This window comes from Armigeres subalbatus, chromosome 3, assembly GCF_024139115.2.
Source record: "Armigeres subalbatus isolate Guangzhou_Male chromosome 3, GZ_Asu_2, whole genome shotgun sequence".
NCBI lineage: Eukaryota > Metazoa > Arthropoda > Insecta > Diptera > Culicidae > Armigeres > Armigeres subalbatus.
Window position 1 is genome coordinate 301433467 of NC_085141.1, and position 13614 is coordinate 301447080.

General features: G+C 41.1%; 1 protein-coding gene across 1 annotated transcript in view; it reads right to left on the minus strand.

The window, feature by feature from the left end:
- LOC134224991 (uncharacterized) overlaps positions 1-4481 on the minus strand; it is a 31024-nt gene extending 26543 nt beyond the window's left edge. The window contains exons 1-2 of the mRNA XM_062704712.1: positions 3846-4481; positions 1087-3040 (exon numbers count right to left, since the gene is read on the minus strand). Of these exons, the coding sequence (XP_062560696.1) occupies positions 1087-2988 (1902 nt within the window). The 5' untranslated portion in view covers positions 2989-3040; positions 3846-4481. The remainder of the gene's footprint in view (positions 1-1086; positions 3041-3845) is intronic.
- Positions 4482-13614: the final 9133 nt, after the last annotated feature.

The window sequence follows — 13614 nt, forward strand, 5'->3', positions numbered from 1 at the left end:
CGGTTCGTAAGACCAAACGATCTGATTATTACTTCTTCGTTCGCAAACCCAAAAGTCCATTCCGTTTTTGGGGTTCAAAACGGAATTATTTGGACTTTTTCCAAAGGAATACATTGGACTTTCGAGTAAAGAGTGGACCCTTCTGGGCTTCATTAGCGGAATCCTTCTGGGATTTCTTTCGGAAGCTAAAGAGGACTTTGTTCAGAAGCGCAGAAAAGTTTCGTTTCGAAAGCCCAAAATAGCCAAGAAGGGTCTTGTTTGAAAGATCAAAAATGATCGACACGTACCGTAGTGTTCGTTTTGCTAGTTAATGTAGATAACATAGATTGACTATCTAGTCGCGTTGCGTCGCATCGCACGTCGCGTTTGCTTGCCAGGGGACCAAATCAAAAGACACAATACAGTGAGACGCAAAATCTGATCCCTGCACCAACAAAAGTATAAGGCAACTCTGAATGCGCAGCACTGCTGATGCTGTATGAACTTTCAGAATAGGTAATTCAGCGTAAGATTAAAGCCATCAGTACACTATTTATCATAATGGGGTCATGCACTAATTACGTAAGCACTTATGGGGGAGGGGGGTCTGCCATTTTCTTACGTTCTATAGAATTAAAAAAATATTCGTATGGGTAAAATCTTACATGTGGGGAGGGGGGGTTGAAAAACTAAGAAAAAATGCTTACGTAATTAGTGTACGGCCCCTAATGACAAATATTATTCAAGTCAGCCTGATATCCATAATGATTTCTAATCAGTCTGATAGATATCCGGATGAACGGCCTTAATGAGTTAAACTGTCAATAATTTAACATCCATGATCATTCTCAAAGCGATGGCAGGTAATCCATTGTTGAACATATTCAACCTTCCCCATGTCCAAATGAGTTAAAGAAGGATGTGTATATGTGAAATTCTTGAGAATTGTTCAATTTACCCAGCATATGGAAAACGTAATTTACATAGCATTTAACGTAACATTTAAAATGTTTATGTAGTTTATTTTTATGTTAATAACAATTTAGTGTTTATGCAGTCGAATGATTGACATCCGTAGGTTTCAATTTCAACATCAATACCACCTACCTTCTGATTATCCCGAAACTTCCTCTTGGACGGGCTGACCGGCGGTGATTTCTGCACCGACCCAGAACGCCTCGGCTCCCCGGCCGAATGGTTGTCATCGATCGAGTTGCACAAACTGAACGGCTGACGGGGAGCCGATGCCACCAGCTCTTTCCCCGAATCCGTAGAAGCGCTCAGAGACGATCCAGTTTTCCCCAGCAGGCTGCATTCGCGCGAGGAAACCGACGTGGAGTAGATAGTGCGATCGAGATTCTCCTTGACGTGCGCCTCCCGAGCCAGATGCGCGCGCAGCCGACGATACGATTGGGCATGCTGCTCGATAATGCTGCGCCATCCGCGGGAAACGGCCACCACCTGGACCAGATCACTGTCCGTGAGGTAGTTGAGCACGATTCCGAGCGCATCCTTGTCATGCTCATTCAGGCGCTTGAGGATATTGAGACGTTCAACATTGGCGTAATATCGACGGTAAGAGCCGGGGATGAATGGCTGAGCGCGATGAATCGGAGAAGGCGGCTTGCTTCTGGGTTTGTCTTTCTTCGTCGAAGACAAACGCTTCAGTCTGGAGCGAGATTTGTTCGCCGATGTTGGTGTTTTGGGGATGGTTAGAGAGACGAGAGACGGAGATTCATTCTCGAGAATAGACGGAATGGACTTGTTGGCTTCGATGCAAACGGGAGCATGCCGAATGATACCAGAATCATCCAAAGAGAGAATTTGTTTACTGGGAGTTGTGGAGATAGCGCTTTCATCGAAAGAAGAGAGCTGCGATATTTGTTGATCAAGATCAGTTGGTTTGGCGACATCCTCGGATGTCGCATGAACCAGAATGGGCGCATCCAAAAGTACTCCGAGGTTTGCTTCTTTTGTCGGAGTTACGACAATTTCAGGCAATTCAAAAGATTTATCTTGCGTACATTCAAGTGATTTGTGCGGAGTCGTTTGTTGGTCCAACGAGGCCTTCCAAAACGCATCCTGCCGTTGTAGTGGGACTCTACGGTTTGTGATGACTGATTTTTCCTGTAGAGCATCTCTTTTCTTGTAGCTATGCATCTTGCTGGGACTGAAGCTTTGAAACTTACGTAAAGTACGGGATTTTGCTATGGCGCCAATGGGTTTCCCCGGTTGTACGGCATCCCAATCAATATTTTCTCGTGCTTCTACGTGAAAGTTGGACCTGAGACTTGCTGTCTTTGGCGTACTAGAACGAATCAAATCGATCACAGAATTCCTTCGACGTTTCGCATGAAGTATAGGTGAAATGTCCTCTTGGTCCAATTTCTTGCAGGCTCCATCAAGGGGATCATTTGTTTCCCGTACATCACCATCTGAGTACAATTTTTCTCTAAATTCGCCCAGCTTCCGTTTGGCTGAAGCTTTATTCTTTCTGGGGGTGACACTGCCCAGCTCAATCTTTCGCCCCGAACGGGGAGTTTTAGCAGACCCATAGAAACTAATGCAATCGTCCGCTTTTTTCGGTGTACATTCCTGAAACAAATTCTCCAGTGTCGGTTTCCGGGATAGACCGCGACGACGTTGGTCGAACGGTTTTCCAGTACTATTCGGCGTGGTGAGATGAAAATTGGATATTCTCTCGATACTTGCTGCAGTGGAAGGAGTCAAGACATTGCTTCCTCCCATCTGTTGCGAAATATCCTCCGAGGATCGTGCTTCTTCGAAACTGCTATCCGCTTCGTTATCTTCCTCGATTGTGGCCAGCACCGAGCGAACAACGGAACATGATGCATTGATCGAATGGTAGGAGGTGTATCCACTATCGGCTAAATGGCCGCTTCCGTCGTTTCCGCCGCTGACATTAAGCGGTTTGTTGTTGATGTTACCACCGCCCAATCCATTATGGTTGAGACGGATGGGAAAATGCAGCTGTTGCGATTCCTCCATTCTTGCTTCCTCTCTTCTTTTCTTTTTTTAGCGGCCACTAACATGCAAAATCCTGCGTGAGGGAGAAAACGGGTTTTAATCAAGGGATGCCAGGAGAATTCTTATTTTTAAAAGAATGAAAATATTTTAAGCCTTCTAAAGCTTACGAGAGCTGGGGAGTTTTTCGAAGACTTGCAATCAACAACAAAAAAATCGCGTTTAAACGTTTTTTAAGAAAAATGCCTAAAATCTAAAATCCCCGTAGAAAGTGTGAGAGTCATGTCACAATAAGTGAAGAAAAGTGAAGTACCTATCATAAAAAAACAAAAACCATTCGATTTTGGCACCGCAAACGTTTTGAACGTGTTGCCAAAATCGAATAGGGTCTGTATATAGCTAATGCCAAATAACTAATTTAAAAAAATATTAGTGTAGAAGTCTCTCTCAATTGAAATGTAATATATTTTATCTTATTCCTACAATTAGGTACTAATATTCAAGTAATTGGCAATCTATATACATAAAAATTCGGTCTGATCCTTATAAACTCGAAAACGACTAAACCGATAGGCGTAAAAATTTGTATGGAGAGGTTTTCGGGGCCAGGGAAGGTTCTTAAGGTGGTTTGAGACCCCTCCCCCTTTGGAAAGGGGGGCTCACATACAAAAGAAGCAGAAATTTCTGCTTAACTTGAGAACTAATCAGTGAATAAATCAATTTTAGGCGAAACAAAGTTCGTCGGGTCTGCTGGTACTAAATAAGACCTAGTACTTAGTTATTCTTGAAATCTTTGAGGATTAAACGGCATTTTTGATCTTCCTATACATGAAAAACAAAATAGTCCTTCGTCAACAGAATGCACCCCTCAACAAACTTACCAACTCCAAAAACATGCACAAGATTTCGATTTGTTTGATTTCTTGATCTCTACTAGAATCTTCCGGCTGAGAATGGGCGCACCAATTTTACACACAATGTTATCGTGATCTTTTCTCTTTTTTCCAAAAAAGCACTTCCAACAAAACAGGAATTACAAGGACACGGGAAAGACAACACACGCATTAACACTGCACTTAGGGTCCTTCGTCATTTCAACCAATAACCTTCCTGATTCGTCTAAGTGGAGAATGATCCGCTATCTCCTAGCGTTCCACCCAGCAATAAGGACGACCAAAAACTTGCTATGTGCAGCCACTTTCAAAGACCATGTAATGTACCAAATCGTTTTTTTGATTTTATTTCAATCCAACAACACAACACCAAACTACACGACGATGGACGTTCCCAGGTTCCAAAGATTTGCAACACAAGCTATTTTCTTTCTACGTCGTTGCCTGGACTGATGGCCGAGCGCGAACGAAATTCATTCAGCTGTGTCCAGTTCTTTTGTTAGTTACTCGCGGCAAGAATGATGGTGGCCGTGATGGCTTTCTTTTTTTTTGCGATCCGCAACGAAAACGCGTACATTTACCACCGCACTGCAAGTACTTCGGTCGGATCGGGTGTTGAGGAGAGAAGATCATCTGTTACCAATACTCACGCAAACTGACGATTGCGAACCAAACAGCTTTTGTTTTTGTTGGACAACTTCGGGCGCAGCATAAAATAGAGGGATATTTTTGAGCAAGCCGCCGACGCCGCCGAAGCAACGAACTATCAATGAAATTGGAACACAGTAGACTAGTAAACCAGCGACGCCAGATTTAAATACATTAATTAAATTCAATAGACCAGTGCATGATGACGTAGGTTGACAGTTCACAGAGCTTTTTCTCCGGGACTTAGCCTCCGGCGCAGCTTCCGATAAAATTGTTTCGTTATTTTATTCGCATGTAGATGTCCTTTGCGATTGATTTCATGCTGAATGCAAAGAATAACACTAAAATATTCGGATCACAGCAATTTTGAACTAAAAATATGAATTTTAATTTTCTCTTCATCGATTTTTCTTCTAACACCTTGTAAACAAGCTCTGTGAACTGTCAAAATAAGTGAGGTTAAGTTAGAGTTTGCATTGGTCTATATAAATTTAAGTTCAATATAAATTTATTTTGACGTAGAACTACGTCTGTCTTTTCTATATTGAGGTACACTTTACGATTGCAAAAAATCGAAAAACGTCACGAAAATATGATAGACTTTGATCGTTAATTTCTCAGCAGTTTCTCGATGGATTTTCACTTTTCTTGGACCATTAGACGCTTCATACCCGATGTACATTGAAGTCATTTTATACGCGGGTCTATTCACACGAATCGCTTTTCATGCGATTTTTTTTTAGGCGGATTATGGGATTTACGTGGTTTATTCAGACATATTTTGATGTTTACGCAGTTTTTAACGTTGTTTTAATTTACGCGGCCCATATCCTTCGCGTAAAAACCGAATCCAGTGTATTACAATATTTACGTATTATAATATTTACTATTGAAAACTTGCTAACAGTTTAGCAATCGGATTCGCTGAATCAGTTAATCTCGTAATTGCATTGAAAGCTTCTACTTCCATAGCACTACATTCCAACTGGAACTTGGCCTGCTCTTTAACTTATTAATTGAAAGCTTTCAACGCCGGGCATTGGATTAGTATGTATCTTGTGTGACAAATACAATGGATACACTATGCTCAGAGTGTCGAGAATATGTCGGATCAAGATCGGATCAAGAATCGATCTTGCCATCTCCGAATTCTGCGCCTTTATTCACAAGGCTTCAAATTAATGCAACTTACAGGGCTTTTAACTGGTGCAGCTTGTTTCTGCTAACTTGCACGCGTGATTTATCTCTAAAGCTTTTGGGTGTTTGACGACAGCTTCTCGCTAACGTCTATTGATGTCAGTAGAGAGGCTCGGAATCTTCTTCGCTGCCGCAGTGGATGCGTTTTGGTAAAATTTATTCTGCTCGTTTTTGCTGATTCCTTGGTTTTTGCCGGAGTAATGCTACGTTTAGACAAGGCAAGTGAATTGAGCAAGTCGCTTGAATCGGACGCGAATGGAACGTGTAAACACCTTAATTCATTTCACTTGAATGAAAAGAAAGTTGAACATGTTCAACTTTTGGCAAGTCAATTGAATTCAACTGAGTTGTTCAATTCACTTGCTCTGTCAAAACGTAGCATAAACGCAAAGTCCGACGCAACTCACGTGAAGGAATAATATCAATAAACCGACAAAATGTCAAGCAGCGGTACACTATCAGCCAGGGTACTATCGGAACTATCATTTGAGAACTCCTCAGGTGTGCGAAGTAGGCGAGTTATCATCGGGATAACTTTTCAAATGTTGTGATCAAATGATAATAAACACAGAATTATCATTTTAATAATGCTATCCAATGAGAGCTTGAAGTAGCTCGAAGTTTCTCCCTGTCCTGCTCATGCCCATTTGTTGACAAAAAAGAACGAGCAGGACGGGAACAACTTCGAGCTACTTCGAGCTGCTCATTGGACAGCACTAATGTAAACCTCATCAATGAAGTTCAATCGGATGCTTGGCATTGTGTTTTGGCGTTATGTAGGAAAATAAGTTCAAAAGTAGCATTTACCAATAATGCTTCGAATCGAGATACAATTATCTAATGATTCTTACTCTCTAGCGAGCTTTTAAATAAATAAATAAATAAATAAATAAACACTTTATTAACGTAAGACCACTACACACGGCTTAATGAACAAGTAAAGAGAACGAGACACGTTGGCACTCGAGTTTTATAGCCTAATTCTGCCTACCAAGCACATTCCTACACCTAGCTTCTGATTGGTGCATCGCGTGGCGTGATGCACCCCGTTGATTCCATAACGTTGAAAATTTTATTTTTATTATCTTTTCCAAACGTTGGTCTAAGCACTATCATCACCAGGGATCGTAATGCTCACTCAATCCTAGGAGCACAGGATAAACAACGAAACAGATTCAGCCTGGGCTCGAAAAACGCTTGCTTTGGTCTCATCGAACAGAAAAGTCGAAAACCTTCACATTACATACAGCTACGTAGTTCAACGTCACCTTTGCGTACAACCCGATTGGGCTGCACATTTGAGTTTTTTTTACCAAAAAAGTGGAACTTAAACATTAACCACAGATAACAGATATTGAGGCTGGCATACCATACGTGTGTAAACATCCGCAACCGTTAATTCAAATGTATTTTAAATTGGAACCGCGTTTGGCAATCAATTGGAGATGGCGCAAGGATCATTGTTATTGAAAACGCAGCCCGAATGCGGCTGTCAAATGCATTGGCTGCGTTCGACGGCTGTAATTCAGCTGCATCCTTAGGTACTGCCGCAATCACTTGAGTAGATGGCAGTAGTGGGCCAACGTATATCAATTCAAAAGTTTACACAGGATTTTCAATAAAATTTGTTCTAGCTTCAATATCTGTTATCTGTGCATTAACGTATTTTGCCTAATATCAACTTTACAAACTTGCAACACGGCCAAACTAACAACATGCTGCCCTATACGAAAAACGCGCCGGCACAAATAGAACTAATCGATTGTCATTTTCAACCAATCAGCAACCGGTACGATAGTCACAGCAAATCGGTACGATTTGTACTGACTACTTGGCACATCCTATCCTAGATTTGAATCTCTGTGATGACATTAATTATTTCGCGAAAACATTTTGAAGGGTACTTTTTCTCTGCTATCTCTTTCTCTCTGCTGAAAAATTCTACACAGTTACTTCATAAGGGCCAATGTCGCAATCAAGATTTTTTTTATGTACAGGTTATATGACTTCGTCAGTAGATGGGAATAACCAGCGCGGGGGGGAAACATAAATTTTCAGTGCAAAGCGTAAACAAACGAGCATAAATTCCATACAAAAATCCAAGATGGCTGAGTTGGGGATATTTACAAGTCGGATAACCTGTACATAAAAAAATCTTGGTCGCAATAAGGTTTTACATCAAATAAACATAACCTCAAAAACTCAATCGAATGAACTCAATTTGACATTTATCGGTGGTAGGTTCATGAGGTTCATCCTATCTCCCGCAGCAAGCGGATGAACCTTTGTTTATATACAAATCACCGATACCTGTCAAATATGGAAGAAATTCACCAGGACGCAGCCGTGGCTACATACGTGTGACGTCACACTGTGAAACCATATGAGCTCGAATGGAGAAAAATGGGTTCGAACTGGGTGGTGCGGATAGAGTCGATTTGGTTGTCAAACTGAAGCCAACATTTTCTATTGTGCCGGAGCCAAACATTGAAGATTGTGGTTATGTTCGTTTCTGATCTAATATTGAGAAGTATTGTTATTATTTTGGAAAAAAATAAAAATAAACTTTGTTTGAGTTTTTTATTCTTTGTAACAAATATTCTCACATTATATTTCGAGTGGAAAATTAGTGGGAATGCAACTAAAAAGCACTCGTTAGGAAATTTCACGAGATTCAGCAGCTGATTGGAGCATAAATGTATGTAAACAATCGTAAAGTCATGTAGAGTCTAGCGCATTTGTGCGCTCTCATGCAGCGCGGAAAGAGAAATTCGAAGAGCGGGAAATATTTGACATCCAAGTAATTGCAAAATAATTTTGTTTATGGGAGTGATTTCAAAATATCCCTCTGCTCGCTTGAGCGCAGAAAAGCGGCTCTATCCGCAGTACCCAGGGTTCGAATGTTCCATGACATGTTTTCAATTATATTTCAAAGAGTAGATGTTATTTTAAATGTTAATAGTTTGCATGAACATCATCCATATCTAATCATTGAATCCACATATAAATAAAATTTACTTCAGATTTATTTCGATTTGAAAATATGATTAAAGAATTAGTCGTCCTTTTTTTCTATCAGTTTACACTTGCGCCCTTCAGAAATGTGCCATAATGTTTTTGACAACATCCTTTTCGCCGAGGGGCGGATCACTATGAAATTTAGCTGAATCCAAAATACGTATTGATAAAAATGCGGCAAAAATATGCCAATTAATATGATGCGTTAAAAAATGCACAAATGCTTTTGAAATGCGACTGAAATCTTAATGCGTTCGAAAATACATCTAAATACTAAGTGCGTAAGGAAATGCTCGTTGGTATAAAATACATAATGCGTTACAAATGCAACAATTCGTTAGAAAATACGTTTTTTCACGAAGTGCGCTTGACTGATTTGACAGATGCAGGCTCCATATTTTGACATTGTTGTTTTGCAGCAGCGATAGTCGTAAACATTAATTTTTGCTAACAATTTCAGGATAATTAGATGTTTTCAACGATTTTTCCGTCGCCATTTAACAAAAGGCGCTGAACATCACTTGTTCCCGGTGGTAGTTGGCAGAGATTGTTCCTAAATATTTCCGAATTTGCTGAAATGCAGAATGCGGATTCCGAAGAAGAACAGGCTACTTCTTAAACCTTCCTGTTTTGGCTAAATGTTATGCGTTCAGAGGCTATTTGGTGCATTTGAAAAATTCTTGAACATCCAGAAATGCTGGTTCTCCGATTGAAATGGCCACTTTTCTATCAAATCTGGATCCTGGATAGCGACTTATGTTTTTGTTTGTTCTTTGTTCTTTTAGATATTCATGATATAAATTTGTCATCTAAAACCTCCGAGTCATGTTTGTGTTCGAATATGCACCTATTTAAAAGTTATCTAAGAACTACAATGAGAAAACCTGGAAATCAGTTAAATAATTGGCCAAACTCTTGGCCCAGAAAAGTGTAATCAACACCAGTGCTGTCCAATGAGGAGGTTAAAGTAGCTCGAATTTTCTTCCATCCTACTAGCTCTTTTTTGTCAATAAATGGAATCAAGCGGAATGGGAATAACTTCGAGATGCTTATTAGATAGGACTACGGTTCATTGATATTATTTTTGAACAGCCATATCAACAATTTTATTTTGTCAAACTCGGAACGCAAGTTAACACAAGAAAGAAAATAACGCTTCGTCAATGGACGGATGGGCTTGTGGGATCAACCGAAACGATGTTTTGTATATAAAAGCTTGATATGACGAGCTGCGATATTTTACAACGATTTTGATGATATTAAAATTTTGGAAATAAAATAGTTTGTTTCTACAATAATCCAAGTTCGAGTTGAAACCACAACAAATGTACGTCAAATATGGCATGTCAAACCAATAAGAACACTCTTTTAATTAGGAATGCGTGGAAAATAATCCAAATGCGTTCAGTAATGCATCAATGCACAGTGAAATGCCTCAATGCGTACTCAAATGCAACAATGCTTCAATGCAATTTCAATGCACCAAAAATACGCGAATGCGTTCAGCAATACGTATGACTGCTTCGAAAATGCGTGAGTGATCTGCCCCTCGCTTTTCGCCCAAATTCCTCGCCCGGCTGTCAACTTATTTGTCAGTATCGCCTGTTTGCATCGCCCCATTGTAGTGCTGTCCAATGAGAGCTTGAAGTAGCTCGGAGTTTCTCCCTGTCCTGCTCATGCCCATTTGTTGACAAAAAAGAACGAGCAGGACGGGAACAACTTCGAGCTACTTCGAGCTGCTCATTGGGCAGCATTTGTGTTTTCAAAGTACCGTTTAGCCCTTTTGCTCACATCTAGAAACTTTTTTCAAATAGGCCTAACTGTATTTGACCTTGAAATTTGAATCGACTCATACTCTGTCTATTCACCAAATTTCGTTCAACTGACGTTACTACCAGATAGTCCGCAATCTATTCTTTCTGTTGAGTACATTAGTTGACCAAAATAGTTTGAATTAAGAGCACAATCGCCGTTCCAAAAATCAAGGTCAGAATCAATTACGCCCATTTGAAAAAAGTTCCTAGACATGTGTTTTTGATACAATAACGAAGTGTCATAATGCAAAAATGAAAAACAGTTTAGCCCTTTTGCTGCCATGGAGAAAACGAGGCAACAATCGCACCGAGAAGAAAATTCATTAATAAAATTTAAAAAAACCATTGGTAAATTTAAAAAGTTGCGTTGGTTCTTTTTCGTAGAGAGTACCGCATGTTCAAAATAAAAGTACGCAAACTTTTTCAATAACCATGGTCCAAAAGTGGCATATGCCGCTCTGAAATCAAAAGTTTGAACATTCAAAATAAAATAGTAGATCTGTCAAATGCAAATGTTTATACTGTAACAAATAGAGCAAAATATTTTCATTTCAACTAAAGCAAACCCCCCTCCCCACCTCGTACCCTTTAGTCATTTTTATATCTTAAATATAAATAATCAAATAACAATGAATATCTTTTACATTTTATTTAATTATTTTTAACATTTTTCCTCACTTCTCAGACGGTGCAAGCTGCAGCACCTCACACAGTCCGTGATTCAGCTCCTGGACAGGATGAAGGTGCGCTTCGTAGTTATCTGTGAGGATTGCAACATCAATTTCCTCTCGGTGATAATATGTATCTATAAATGCATAAGAAAAGAAAGGCAAATAAATATCGTTTTGATCGCAATTCCAACCAGTCAAGGTACTTCGACTTCTATTTGTTGACTTTAGGCCAGTCTATTATATGTTGTCGATGTTTATAATCCGTGACCAGCCCTGTGAATGTATGTTGAATGTATGTAAATAATAGTAATAAATTGACCACCGCGTAGAGAGTAACCGCTTGTGTTTACTTCCACTGATCGCGTCCGAAATACCCCGCCGTTAGTGTAGATCGGTTCCGCTGTTTTGCCGTGGGAAGCCTTCGTGACAACTTCCCACAGGTTATCGGCCCAGTTTAGGTGGAAGAAACCGTTAAAATCGGCGTGAGAGTTCCTCGTAAATCGGCCGCGGAGTGTGAAAAATTTTCTTTGCAAATCCTCCGTGTGTGCCGTTCGGCAGAAGCAAATTTGTTTTGCTCGTTTTCTGCCTGGTGGTGGACTTTTTCTGAGTGGTGCTACAGCAGTGATTCGCGACAATTGTTTGGGGCTGTGTGAAACCCGTCTGGTTGGACTCTGGTGGACTGTTAGTTCAGTATTTTTCATGTTCTGTGAACTAATAATCAGAGTGCCATTTTGTGTCGCGATTGTTGTAGCTGTAGCCTATTGTTAGTGGTGATCGATAGTGTCTCTGCCGTTCTTGTGCCTGCCGTTGGTGTGTAGGTACGTGCTGTGTACTTTCGATTGTGTTTTTAGATCGAGTACAGGGTGCGCTAAAATTAGCGAAAAGAAATAGAAATGGCAGAGAAAGTTCTGATCGCACGTTTGAACAACAAGAACTATCAAACGTGGAAAATAAAGATCGAGATGATGCTAATTAGTGTCGATCTGTGGCATACAGTGAGTGATCCGAAACCGGAGCCAGTGACGGCAAAGTGGTCGAAAGAGGATCAAAAGGCCAAGGCAACAATAATTTTGTATGTCGAGGACAATCAGTTGCCTTTGGTGAAAGATGCCAAATCGGCGATCGATGTGTGGAGAAAGTTGAAAAACTACCACGAGAAGGCTACAGTTACGTCGCGAGTGTCACTACTGAAGAAATTGTGTAGCCTGAACTATGACGAAGGTGCTGATATGGAACAGCACCTGTTCCGGATCGAAGAGTTATTCGACCGACTTTCGTGCGCGGGACAGAAGATAGAAGCTTCGTTGCAAGTGGCAATGATTTACCGAAGTCTACCAGAGTCGTACAATGGATTGGTGACTGCTCTGGAGAGCCGACCAGACGCAGACCAGACGGTTGAATTCGCGAAGCAGCGGCTGATGGATGAGTACCACCGGAGGACCGAGAAACAAAAGGAAGGGTACAGTGAGCGTGAAGACCGTGCGCTTAAAGCGCAGAAGAAAGGCTGGCGGAGAGTAAAGGACCGCATTTGCTATGGATGCCGAAAACCGGGACACATCCGGATAAATTGCCCGGTGCTGCAAAGGGAGAATGTGCTGGAGGCGAAGACGGCAGCAAAGAAGAATTCTGAATATGTTTTGGCGTAGGAGGAGACCGGCAACAGGGGAGCTGGTATGTGGACAGTGGCTGCTCCAGCCACATGACCAGCGACCGGAAGTTCTTTAGCGAGATTGACGAGAGTGTAAAGCTGGATGTTACGTTGGCGGATGGTTCCGCCGTGAAATCCGCCGGTGTTGGTGAAAGCTCGCTAAAATTTGTGGATGGTAACGGCAGATTGAACGAAGTGTTAGTGCGAGATGTGCTGTATGTCCCGGAATTGGACAGTGGACTTATTTCTGTCCGGATGTTAGCACAGAATGGACATAAAGTGAACTTTGTGGAGTCTAAGTGTGAAATTATTAATAACAGAGGAAAAGTAGAAGCCGTAGCAGAACTTCGTGGTGACCTGTATGCTGTGCAAATAGCGAAGAGCTTGAAGACAAGTGCCAAGGGAGAAGAAAAGCGAGAGTTTCCAGTAGGACTGGATCGGGTCCGAGCAAGGGATCCACGCTGGAACTCCGAGCGCTGCTGTGGAAAATGGCAAGAGAGCAGGGAAGTGCATAGCCAAGCTGGTGACAGGCGTTTCGTTGAGGAGGAGATGAAGGACGTAAGCAAATTTTATGACTGTGTGGAAAACTAAGAAGAAAACCGATGCTGAGTGCCGGATGAATCGCTTGACAAAGCCGAAGCGGTGAATAAGACGACCCAGGAGCTGGTAATGTAGATAGTAGATCGATAAGTGCCCATCTAGAACTATGTGTTGACTTTGTGTTTGTAAAACTTTGTGAGAACTACGTGATGATAAACCTC